The sequence below is a fragment of the Penicillium citrinum genome, assembly GCF_028827155.1.
Source record: "Penicillium citrinum strain IBT 23319 chromosome Unknown utg000009l:1.0-4274883.0:1.0-4276374.0, whole genome shotgun sequence".
NCBI classification, from domain to species: Eukaryota; Fungi; Ascomycota; class Eurotiomycetes; order Eurotiales; family Aspergillaceae; genus Penicillium; species Penicillium citrinum.
The window spans coordinates 90223-102676 of record NW_026622694.1 but is presented as its reverse complement, the minus strand read 5'-3'; the positions used below and the strand labels follow the sequence as shown (position 1 = coordinate 102676).

Below are 12454 nucleotides of genomic sequence, written 5' to 3'. Positions count from 1 at the left end.
TGGAGGAAGCATTATATAGTCATCGAATAACGGAGGACAGAGACAAGAAGCGACCTCGATCTCGATTGTCAGTCAAGAGGAAATCGTCCAGAGGCCCGAATCGCTGCAATTTGCCGTTTGGATGACGCATCTACCCGTAGGGAGAGGAAGAAAAAAAGAAAGAAGAAAAAGAAAAGGAAAAGGGGACGACGATGAGGACAATGTATGGGATGTGTATCAAGCAATAAGGGATGAGAATATCGTCGCAAGACAGGGACAGGGACAGAAAAGAAAGTCAGATCTACATAGTACACACCTCTGCATCTCGCATGCGAAATTTAGACGAAGACGATCTTTTAGTGGAACTGGAGAGAGAGAGAGTACCGAATACTACATTTGGACAGGTACTTGAAGGTGTAGATCGCGCGATCATCGATCATCGGAGAAATACCATTGGTGGTCAACGATGAGAAGGAACTTTTGTTTTTCTAGTTTTCTCGCTTCTTCCGGTCCTAGAGAGTATTCCGCGGGTCCTGGAATGAAATGAATTTGCAATTATTTTAGTGGGATCGACTTCTTCGACTCGTGTTGCAAAAGGACCGGTGGAGACGGGGACCAGCAGACAGGTTCGACAGGAGAAGTGGATCGAGTGGAGAGAAAGAGAAGAGACAGGTCGAGTAACATTGTTTAGTTGGCGTATGGCGAGTTTTGATAGGAGAAGGAGACAACAGAGTGTTAAAATTACGATTTACGTAGTAGATACGGAGAATTGATACGTATTCTGTATCCTTTGTGTGTGAGTGTGTGAGTTAGGGCTTCAGTACACAGGTGACACAATACTAACTCACTCTCCCGGTAAGAGAGTAGACACACTTCGCAGCTGTACATATAGGACGAACGATGGGGCTGATGTCGATCGATCGCGTCTGCATCCCAGCAGGCTGGTTGGACCCGATTTCCGACAATTCAAATTTAGTGGGAAATGTAATGTATGTACTTTTGGACCATGGGAATGATGTTTCAAGTTTGGTACTTTATCCCGAGAGGACGGAGTACTTTGGACCCAGTCGATAGATCACTTCGTACTCTTCTCCACATGGCGCAATTCGGATGATGATTTGATATTTGATATTTGTTATTTGTTTACTCGGTATATTCTAAAATAGAAATAGAAATAGAAGACATCTGCATCCCTGTCGATCGGAAGTGCCGTGATACTCTAGTATCTAGAGTCAGTATACTACTACTAGTAGGTAGTTATACAGAGTATGTATGTATACTAACTCCATAGTGTGTACCAACCGTATTGTACTATGTACACAGGATGTATACCTATACATTGGAGAACTGATTGGACGAGCGAATTCAAATTCTTCTCCAGATCCACTTCCACCCGCTGCTCGGCTTGTTCGTCACATCGTCGGGCTGTTTTGGCTTGTGACTGGCCTAGAACGACGTCACTACAAATCGACGACTGGGATCCGCAATCAGCCAGTATTCAGTATTCAATATTCCATATGAGACCAGGATAATTACTCGATTTGTCTTCGGTGTGGAGGAAACAATAAATGTTTACTGTACATACTGATGAAGTCGAAGTAGAGTAGCGGTATGCTTCAACAGGGTTAAGACCGGGTGATCCATTCCGAAGTCGCACAAAGGAGGTTGTACAAGCGGAAGACGATAAAAGAACGGACCAGGATGAACAATCGGGAAGTACATTTCAAAACGAATCATGCTGGACAGTATATACATAGAGTGTGTAGACGGGTACCTACGAATTTCCCGACAACCGGTTTAAGCAGACACAACGGAGCCTGGGCGTATTTCAAATCGGTCCAGCCACCTTTTCGAGCCGCGTAGTTCAATGCAAGATGGGCAGATGGTAAATCTCAAATGATATTCCGGTGAAACAGACCGCTATTATATTTGACGAATGACCAGGGGAGCAAACACAATCAGTCAAAGTCCAGCTGGACTTGAATACTGTAAGGCTCAGGAGAGCTGGTCAGTCATGATTTCACGCAGGGGTTAGTTGCTGGTAGCTCTGACCCAACCACCTCGTGATGTCAGACCGCAACACGGTCATGTTTTGACGGAACTGTTGGGACGGCGAGCCGTAGACTCATCCCGAGAAGAATCATGTCAAACATGATTCCACTGTTGTACGGGGAAAAAAAAAGCATTGCAGTGAAACTGCAAAGATGCCGTCAGAACGGGACCTGAATTGGATCAGGATTGGATGGGGATGTATGCAGATCGTGATTTCAAGAGGCAAGACAAAGATATTGCGCGGATATGAGGTGAGGAGAAGAATGCCACCGTGGACTGAATTGATATATCGACTAGTTTGCTAGCAATCAACTACGAACCCGAGGTGCTAAACCAAATGCTTAATTATCACGTTGTGTGCCCATTGCAGTCACAGCTGGAATAGGACAGACGCGTATGGATGTCCGAGATGTTCTCTTGCACCGATTCCACGGCCAAAGGCATGGGACGAACCCACAGAAGTCGGTGCCTTCAAAAATCGTCGAGTCGAAGCCTCGCCAGCTCCGAGAAATACTAATAAAAGTAGATCTCAAGAACTATTGAAACACTCGACTCGCTGTTTATTCTGCCAACGCTCCGTTAAGAGCACCTCGTGGGTGACGAGATGCTCCTGCAGTACCCAGAGTGGACTGCATCGCTGGGGTAAAATGAAAGAAAGAAAAAAAAAAACGAAAAGATAGAAGATGTTATAAGGAAGGAAGAAGGGATGAAAGAGGATAAAGACTACAGTAAATGTCTTCATAGGTATCATATCAAAAAATGCAGATATCGGAGTCTGCGAACGCCGCCCATGGATATTCATCAGCCATCAACACAGCTCATCAGTCGTTAAGGTGGAAGAGGGCCGAGACACTGCAGAGGTTAGCATCTGCTCAAATTGGGAAAGCCATGGATGATTTGGTGTACTCACCTTTCACCATAGTGGTGTCGTCGGATGCTCTCCGCAATAAAGAGTCGACACGTCGATCACAATCAGCTTCTTCGACCGCCGGGCCATCGCCGGCGAGATCGGGAAAGTATTTGTAACGACGATGTGGTCGATAGAGGGACAGGCATCCATCTGGTCAATCGACTCGGCCGTGAACAAGCCATGTGTAGCAATACAGTAGACCTTACTGGCGCCACCACGCTTCACAACCGTCTCCGCCGCCGCAATCCACGAGCCACTCTTATCAATCATGTCATCCACGATAAAGACAGGGCGATCGCGAACCTCACCAACCAAGGTGATGGTTCGCTCGTGGTCGGCTCCGGGGGCACTACCCTCGTCGTCTGATTCAGCAGCATCGAACGAGCCACCGAGGGCGTGATCTGGTGGGACTGAAGAGGCATTGGAGATCATAGAATTGACCATGGCCTCTGGAACAACATCAGTGTCCTGGTGGGCTGAGGTGGTAGCTCCGGGGGTGGTCCCCCCCGGATTGGGGATCAGAGTGATAGTCGTCATCGACGAGCTGGCCTTGTACAAGGCGACCAGTAATGACATCCCGAACGCGCACATCAGTATAATCATGTGCAGCTTCTAACTCGGATGGTCTCCGAGCAGCCGGGGGTGTCTCCGGACGAAGTAGGTTTGAAGGGGATTCCACAGGTTCAGCCTCCTCGGGGATCGGAGGGGTGGCCTGTGCACTCCGCAGATGCAGCTCAAACGGTCGCTGATCCCGAGGGAGGGGGTCATCCTCCACAGCGTCAAAGAAGACAGTGCTGTCAGACATGGTGACAGGGACTTTGGGCCGCCTGCGGTCGGTAGTCACGATACCAAAGTTCAGCTTCAAGGTGTCGGCCAGCGAGGTGACACGCTTGGTACCGCCAGCATTCTTGCTCACGACGACAGCGTCACGCCAGCCGGATACGTTCATGCGAATCCATCGGGCAATGAAAGGCTCGGCGAAGAGGTTGTCCACGGGTTTCCCGAAGAACCCTTGCATCTGGGAGGCCTGTAATGACACTTGTCAACCATCGGTTTCCATCAATTGACCAACAATTCCTTCAACAGCCGGAAGAACATGAAAACCAAAAGAAGAAACAGGGACTCGACGTACGTGTAGGTCCATGGTGATGACATGGTCAACGCCGGCAATGGAAAGTAGGTTGGCCAACATGCGGGCGGTGATAGCTCCGCGATGGCTCTTCTTCTTGGATTGACGGGAATAAGGGAAGTATCTCGTCAGGGTCAGCATCGCATCATACAGGAATAGACGAGACGGGCAAAGGCAGAGCATACGGCATGACCGCTATAGACAATGTTAGCTTTCCCCAAGAAATGATTTCATCAACCACACAAATGGAAGAAGATCACCTACCAGTAATAGACTTGGCCGAACCGCCCTTGCAGGCGGAGATCATAATGAGTAGCTCCATCACACTATCATTGATCTTATCACTGCCACTCTGCAAGATATAGACATCTTGGTTCCGAACGGAGACACCGATATTCACACTGGTTTCGCCATTGGCAAATTTCCCCAGATCAGCTTTAGCGGGAGAAGTTCCAAGGCGCTCACAGATAGTATCTGCAAGGCCAGGATGCGACGTGCCTGAAAATATTTGCACGCCGCGCATCTCGAAAGATGAAGGGAGAAGGAGGAGGGGGAGGTTGAAGAAGGAAGAAGAGAAAAAGGGGAAAAGTTGAGGAAGAAAAAAGAAAAAAAAAAGGAAGTCGGTAGAGTCCAAAAGAAGAAGGAACGAGAAGAAAAAAAAAAGGAAAGTGCCGATGCGGCAGGTGCGCCCCGCCGTAGCCCCACGTTCCTTCCTCCAGCTTCAATTCATCATCGCTCTTGCCTGAACAACATCAGATTTGTTCCTTCCTTCAATTAAATTGAATTAGTCATCCTCTCTCCTTCTCCTTCTCCTTCTCCTTCTCCTTCTCCTTCTCCTTCTCCTTCTCCTTCTCCTTCTTCTTCTTCTTCTTCTTCTTCTTCTTCTCTTCTCATGTCTTTCCCTCCAGTTCAAGGTGGTGGATCGTTAATCGTCGCTTGGCAAGTTAAATCCAAGAATGTCTTGGTAGTTGGTGGTGGAGAGGTAAGCTCTTCATAATCTCCCCCGCATCAATAAATTACAATATTGCAATGCTAATCACTGAAAACTGACAGGTAGCAGCTGGTCGCATCTTACACGCCCTCAATGCAGACGCCCACGTGACAGTTGTTAGTCCAGCCAGCGGACTCAACGACGAAGTTGCTTTCCGAATTGCGGAGAAACAAGTTACTCATATCGACCGAACATTTGAACCAAGGGACTTGGATAATGCAGATATGGTGATGTGTGCCATTGATGATCCTGAGGCTTCGACACAGGTTTGGAAATTGTGTAAGGAACGTCGGATCCCTGCGAATATCGCCGACGTCCCGCCTGAATGTGATTTCTATTTTGGCAGTATGTACCGTGATGGGCCGTTGCAGGTTATGGTTTCTACGAATGGGAATGGGCCGAAGTTGGCTAGTATTGTCAGGAAGAAGATTGCCAATGCTTTGCCGGAGAATATGGGGGCGGCCATTGAGAATGTCGGCAAGTTGAGGAAGATGTTGCGGGAGATTGCGCCGAATCAGGAGGAGGGACCCAAGAGAATGAAGTGGATGTCGGCGGTTTGTGAGCAGTGGTCGTTGGATGATCTGGTGCAAATGAAGGAACAGGATATGGAAAGGTTACTGTCTCATTATGCACCAGGCGATGTCCCACCTCTGCAGCAAGTACGACAAGGGTGAGGGCAGTGTACGAAGTATGAGAAATGATAATGCCAACAATATCCAGGATACCATGAAGACATACAGTATATAGATTGGAATGATACACCAGTGTGCAGCAGTGCTTAACAAGAATTACCTACAACCAGAAGTCTTGAGAGTGGAGATAGTAAATACTGAATGCATCTTGCACAGTAACCCTAACTTATTTATCTTATCAATACAGCTATGCATCTCTAATTCAAACCAAAAGATGCTGATCGACTATGAAAAATGGCTAAAACGCCCGCATCACCCGTGAATCAAAATACCGGGTGAGGTAGTATATCCCATACAAAAACAAACAAAACATAGAGAAAAAAGGGAAGCAAATAATAAGAAGCCAAAGTACTCTTCAAAACAATAAGACCAATGTACTCCCCATTAGTCTATTGACTCTCCCGTCGCACCTTTTGCGATACGGAGCTCCGCGGACTGATCGGCGCATCCAATGGGTTCGGCGGCGCAACTCCCAGTCGGACCTCGCCGATCCGTCGGAGAAGACCCTGCAGTGAAACGCGAATCTCCGGACTCAAATCCCGACTGAGGAGTTCCACGCCCAATGGGTAGAAGGTCTCGATGTGCTTGTCGAATCCTTCATGTGGGAAACTGTTGTACCCGTCAATCACGTCCACGACGACAGGTCGCCAGGCAATGATGTTGCGATTTTGTGTCTCTTCGTCGAGGCGGACGAAGCTACAGATGATATCGGCGCAAAGACTATATCAATTAGTATAAGTTTCAAGAAAAAGGTGAATGGAAGGGAGAATGAGGCTGCTGTGACTTACGGAATCAATGCCTCTTCAGTTTCAACACGACTGCTTTGACGCTCATCTCGCTCATCGTGATACATCCGGAACAGTATATGCACGTAGGTAGCAGCACTGCCACTCTCCTGCTTCAGGAGATTGGGAGGCTGCTTCATGAATCCCTGGCGCCAAAGTTGCATACGTAGATCCTTATCTTCGTTGAACTTCTTCGCAAACTGGTAACTCTTCTTCAGCAGACCCATCAAGCGCAGCAGCTCGGGACTAGGGATCTGCGCATAGACGGTATCATTGGAGAATAATTCATGGACTGTCTCAATCATGAGTAATTGCAAGACACAATTAGTAATGATTCGGTTGAAGAAACGTCGTCGGGCAGCTGTCACAGCGGCAGGTTGCTGCTGTGAATCGGTTGGCGGACGATAATCTTCAAGCTCAGCGCGGGCTTCGCTTTGCGCCGGGGGGTCACCGGTTTCTTGAAGAGATGTGGTGCTCTGAGATCCATTGGGCTGCATGTTATCCGGCATGTCTTCGGAGGGCACGGAAGCATCAGAAGCTTGAGTGACATCTCCATTGATAACGTTGGAAGATGGCTCAGCAATCTTCGATATAGATGCTGCTGCAGTAAACAGTTCATATGCCGTGGTCTTGCTGAACAGCTCTACAAAGGCACCGACAATCTGAGACCAGTGCTCGTCACGGAACTTGCCGACGTTTTGCAAAATGAGCTGTTGAAGACAGTTGCTGCCAATACGAGCGATCGTGTCGTTCTCTTGGCAGATGCACAACGTCAGAAGCTCCAGGAATCGACTCAGCATGTACTCCAACGCGTCAAAATAGTGTGTGAAGAGGGTGATCATGTTGCGCAGTGCCTGGATCATAGTGGTAGATAACCAGACCGAAAGATCCTCGTGATTCGGAACCTTGGACATTTCAGACTTAGACTGCAGCACCACGAAAATGGGACAGAGAAGTTGTCGCCAAAGAACATCCCAGAAGTCTCTTGGGAAGTCACCGCCATGTCGGATGAGCGTATCAAAGAGGTATGTCAGGGCCCGCGAACGGACTTCAAGATCATCACCGGTCATAAGCACATCCTGGAATGCAATGAGAATCGGATACCAGAATTGCTCTTCCTTCGACTGGCGTGTGAGCTGTTTGGCAAGGTTGGTCCCTTCTTCTTGGAAATTGCGGACATCAGCACCACGGTGAGATAGAGGACACTCGGGAGTGCGCAGCATCTTCGTGACTGTGGACTTGAGAGTCTCAATGGCTTGTAGGGACTTCTTCTGGAACTTGGAGTTCTTGGAAAATTCGGTCAGACACACAATGAGGTCTGGGAATGCTCCTTGGGTGATGACAACTCCGAATCGGGTATTGTAGATTTGGGTGACATGGTCAAAAGCCATGTTCACGATTCCCTCTATGTGATCGTTAGTAACGGATATCTCAGCAAGGAGAAGCAAAATGTGCACATACCATATGGTTCCCGAGCTGCCACTGTGAAAACGCCAAACATGGTCTTCCATCCGGAGCGAATGTTGTCACCACGGGCCTGAATCATCTGGATCAAGCAGCGCAAGATCATGTCCTTCACAGCAGCAGTGGTGCTATTGGCCATGACATGCTCAAACGGCTTCAAGAAGTCCTTTTGGAACTTGAAACCGGGCAACTCGCCAATCTCCATGAAACGCATCGACAATTGCCGTAGCGAGTCCAAGGCGAAGAATACAACCGTTGTGTTGGAGTGGCAGCCAACTTGATTGAAATGCTGGCCTAAAACCTCCCAAATCTTCGACCACTCAATTCTGACACGAGTCATGTTGTAGTAGCTGATCTCGACCAATTTTTGCAGACTGTACGTTCTTGGTGAATCGCTATGTCCGGAAGACTGAATCTCCTGCCAACTAACTTCACTCAGAGCACGTACGAAGTCGATAATGGCTTCATGGGATAGATTTGCTGTGTTAGTGAAGATACGGTCCACACCACGAACCATGTCTGCAGATCGGCTTTCCTGAGCAATTTCCACGCGGAACGCTGAAGGACCACCAACAGAGCGCGGACGAGGTCGACGAGTGCTCTGCATCGATTTGCGAGAGGCGGAATCAGAGGTAGGAGCTCGTGATACATCAGGCAGTGAGCCTTCATCCACCCCATCGCTGAGCAATTGCAAGCGATCCAGCTGACTGACGCAAGTCAAAATCTCACGCCATGAGCTTCGCAGGTGATTACCTTCAGTGAAGGCGACGTCAAGGATTGCCTTCAAAGCCTCAAAGTTCTTGGCAATCATCTCCCGAACATTACCAAGGTTGGTGAATTTAGCCAGGGCTGTTACAAAGGCCACCCGTGGAGTCTCCAAATCAAAGGCACAGCTGATCCGGATGGACAGTTTCAATCCCTCCATGCACAGACGGATAACTTCGATGTTGGAGGTGTCCTGCATCGGTGCTGAAAGACCAGATAAAAAGGACATCCAAGTCACGTTGAACATGGAGCCAACGTGACGCTCTGATGTAGCAGGAATGAATCGAGAGAGAGCATCTTTGACGGCTGTCTTGCGCTGGGCCCGAATGAGGGAACGATACAACTGCTCGGTCTTGTTGGCCATTTCCTCAGAGGCCTGTGCATACTTCTCCCCCTGGATGTCTCGCCCAACAGTGGCAAACACCTGGCCTGCGCGAGTAGCGAGGCCGGCAGGGCAGATGTTTGAATGCCAATGTTTGCTGCATGTTCCCGCTCTGTATCAAGAACAATTTCATTATTGGCAATCTCCTCATAAATTGAGACAAGGTATTCAGAAGGCAAGTCCTGGTTGTCGTTGATGCCCCGGTTGTTCTTAATAAAGTCCTCCTTGGTCATTCGTTGACCCTTCATCTTGGAGCTGTGCTGGTCTGTGTTCAGCATGATCACGGAATATGAAAGAACATAAGCAGTGTCAGCATTGGCGAAAGCATTAGGGTTTTGCGTAGTATAACGCTCAGCAAACTTCAACATGAAACGATCGATCTTTTGGGCTTCTCCGGGTAGACGGAAATGCTGCAGGAATCCACGCAAAGCATCGACGAAACGCCGCTTGTTGAAATCCATCTGATCGACGAAAGCATGCATAATGGCGATATTTTCCGCGTCACCTTCACCGAGATACTCTCCCAGCATAGCTTTATCGAGGCGATCGCTACGGAGTAAGAAAGTAGCAATGTCCTCTGCCGAGTCAGAACGAATGAACCCTTCCGACAACAGAAGCTTGATACCACGCTTAGGCTTGAAGTTGAATTGCTGAATAGCGTTCATCATAGCAATCTTGCGCTGCTTCACCTTTTCGATCTGACTAGGGTCGTCCTCAGGCAAGGGTGTAGACCGTCCAGTTCCTGAATCCACAGTCTCTGGTCGTGGTGAGAACAAGACGTTAGTATCCAAAGATTCGCGCGAATTGTCCATTGACTTGGAGGGCACAGTGGCTTGTGAGCCTTGCTCGTCCGGACGCTGAGCTGCCCAATTGTCCAACGAGCGTAGCATCTCTACCAAGCTCTCCAGAGCTTGGTGCTTCAGAATATAATCGGATGGAATAGCCGGGATATTAGGCTGCGGGCTCGGCGTAATGTTTGCGGATGTCAGAGAGGGAGGCAAAGTTCCACGTTGGTGCCACTCGGCCCCAACGCTGGTCATTTTGACATGATGATCCTGGAAGGCCTGTTGCTGTGCGGCCGATGTGACGACCGGGACACTGCAGTACCGTGATAGCTGCTCGACGAGGTTTTGGAAAATGTTCTCGAGGGCAGTCCGGTCACAATCGTAGTTCAAGTAGATCTCGACAAGCGCACGAGGATCACTTCCCAATCGTTCTAGAACTTCCATAAAATACTGCTTTTGGAATGACGGGGCAGCCTTTCTCTCCAAAATAGCCAGATAGATCTCCTTCAAAAACACTTCAAGCTCTTTTTTCATCATGACTCGCATGTGCTTGATCATCAACCAGAAAATCTCACAGCAGACTTTGAATACATGAGGGACCGAGCTGGCACCGTTGCGACTCAGACTCAAGCAGACATGGGGGCGGATTGCTTGAAGAAGAGTCATGGCTTCCGGGCTAGTAGAGCTGTTCTTGATCGCTGCGAGGGGAGAGGTGAAAGTGTTGGTATGGTTGTTGATGAGGTAGTGAACGAGGTGTAGCGACAGTAGCTTTGAGCGCATGTTCTGAGACTTCAAATCTTGCTGTTGGTCATGGCTTAGGACCTTATGGCTTAGCTTGCAGAGGGCTCGGAAGACTAAGAAGGCATCCTTGACGTATATTTCGTCTACCTCGTCCTCAGCAGAACTATCGTCGTCTTTCTCTTCGGGAATTCCGGACAATGATCGTGTATTGGCCCGCTTCGCCCGGGTGACCATGGTGGGCGCATTGTCGTTGACCGAGGTGATCTCCTTTGGAGACTCAAAGCTCTGCAAGGTAAGCTTCTCAGTGGGTTCCTTAGTAACTGGCTGATCTGTCACAGATTGATCGGCTACTGAGATCGAGGCAGTTTCAGAGATCTGGCCTTGTTCACTGGCTGGCGCATCAAGACTGTTTGATGTGGTCTTTTCGACTTCACGAGACCGCAGTTCCTTCAGGTCCAAGCGAATGCGAACTCGGTCAAACACAGTACTGACCATCTGTGTCAAGGAACCCTGGGCGATCTGTTGATTCTGAGTTGATTTCGAGTATATAAAGATGTTATAAATCTGGCGGACAGCTTTGAGGAGACCAGCTCCGTGAACGACAATCTTGTCGTTCAGTACCGCCGCCAGGAGGGATTTGATGATCTGTTGTTGGATCTCGTTCGGGGTAGCCTCGTTCTCAAAGCAATCGCAGATTGCATCTATGGCGCGTTCGATCAGAGGAGGTTGTTCGGGGGTGGACTCGTTTTCAGAGGCGGCGGAGGGGAAGGCGAAATAGGAGTAGGTAATAAGCTTGCCAATGCAGTCTAGAGCGGTGACTTGCAATGGCACACTGAGTGTCTTGCTGGCCATATGTAATGGACGAAAGATGAGCTCGGGGTCAATTGGTTGCTGGGCCTCTTGTCTGACATTGGCCAAAGCCACCTGCACAGCATCCTCCAGCTCTTTGCTCTTCCGAGCCTCCCGTGACGCACCGATGGCATCGAGCGCAGTCACAATGAAGACAGCCGAGCTGACTGTTCCCCCTCTGGAAGTCGCAAAGGTAGCTGTTGTCGAACGAGAGTCAGATCGCATGCGAGATTCCGGCGGCGCATTGTCCTCGGGGACAGGTTCCTGAATTTCGGGCATTGGTTCTGTCCTTTGATCGGACTCGGGAGTAGTTTCGACATCTTCGATATCCTTAGGAGGTACCTCCGGTCTTTCTTGGTCTTCGTCTTCGTCTTCCTTCACCTCGTGCTGAGACTGTTCCTCCGCAATATTGGTGCCTGAATCGTCATCGTTTTGTTTGTTTTCGTCCTCAGTTTGATTTTGTGAGGATACGGGGGATTCTTGAGGGATTTCCTCTTTAGTCTCTTGCCATTCGGCCTGTTCCGGAGCAGCCGGATTCTCTTCATTCACAACCAGAGCAGGTTGGGCCTCGGTGCTGCTCTCCACTGGGGTCTTCTCATCGGGAGACTCGGAGGTATGGACGTGGGGATTAGGCTCAGAGCCGGGTTCGACGTCCGCCATGGTCGCAGGCGGGAATAAATTGGCTCAGAGCATGCGAGTTAAATGGGGGGGGAGAGGGAGTGAGAAGAGGAAATCGTAGGAGGCCTTGTCGTGCTCTTACAATTGCGGTGGTGAATTGAAGCATCCCCCGATCTACTTTGTATGCATTGACTGCGTGTCCTGATTAGTCATTTACACGTGATATGAATCACCTGATCTCTGTATCACGTGATGATAAATATCCCAATGTCATGTGATATTGTATCACCTGACCTGCTGACTCACCCGGGC

At 49.1% G+C, this 12454-nt stretch overlaps 3 protein-coding genes across 3 annotated transcripts; 1 reads left to right on the top strand and 2 right to left on the bottom strand.

The window, feature by feature from the left end:
• Positions 1 to 2944: 2944 nt before the first annotated feature.
• On the bottom strand, positions 2945 to 4593 carry N7469_009506 (ribose phosphate diphosphokinase subunit PRS1; the record flags this gene model as incomplete). The annotated part of the gene is made up of 5 exons (XM_056648411.1): positions 2945 to 3490; positions 3531 to 3968; positions 4074 to 4194; positions 4256 to 4265; positions 4335 to 4593. The coding sequence occupies 5 exons, from the start codon at positions 4591 to 4593 to the stop codon at positions 2945 to 2947; spliced, it is 1374 nt and encodes a 457-aa protein (XP_056495542.1).
• A 369-nt stretch (positions 4594 to 4962) lies between these two features.
• Positions 4963 to 5735, top strand: N7469_009505 (bifunctional precorrin-2 dehydrogenase/sirohydrochlorin ferrochelatase MET8; the record flags this gene model as incomplete). The annotated part of the gene is made up of 2 exons (XM_056648410.1): positions 4963 to 5052; positions 5124 to 5735. 2 exons carry the CDS (start codon positions 4963 to 4965, stop codon positions 5733 to 5735), a joined length of 702 nt encoding a protein of 233 aa, XP_056495541.1.
• Positions 5736 to 6142: 407 nt separating this feature from the next.
• Positions 6143 to 12184, bottom strand: N7469_009504 (Arf family guanine nucleotide exchange factor SEC7; the record flags this gene model as incomplete). The annotated part of the gene is made up of 4 exons (XM_056648409.1): positions 6143 to 6473; positions 6542 to 7943; positions 8000 to 9169; positions 9190 to 12184. 4 exons carry the CDS (start codon positions 12182 to 12184, stop codon positions 6143 to 6145), a joined length of 5898 nt encoding a protein of 1965 aa, XP_056495540.1.
• Between the last annotated feature and the right edge of the window lie 270 nt (positions 12185 to 12454).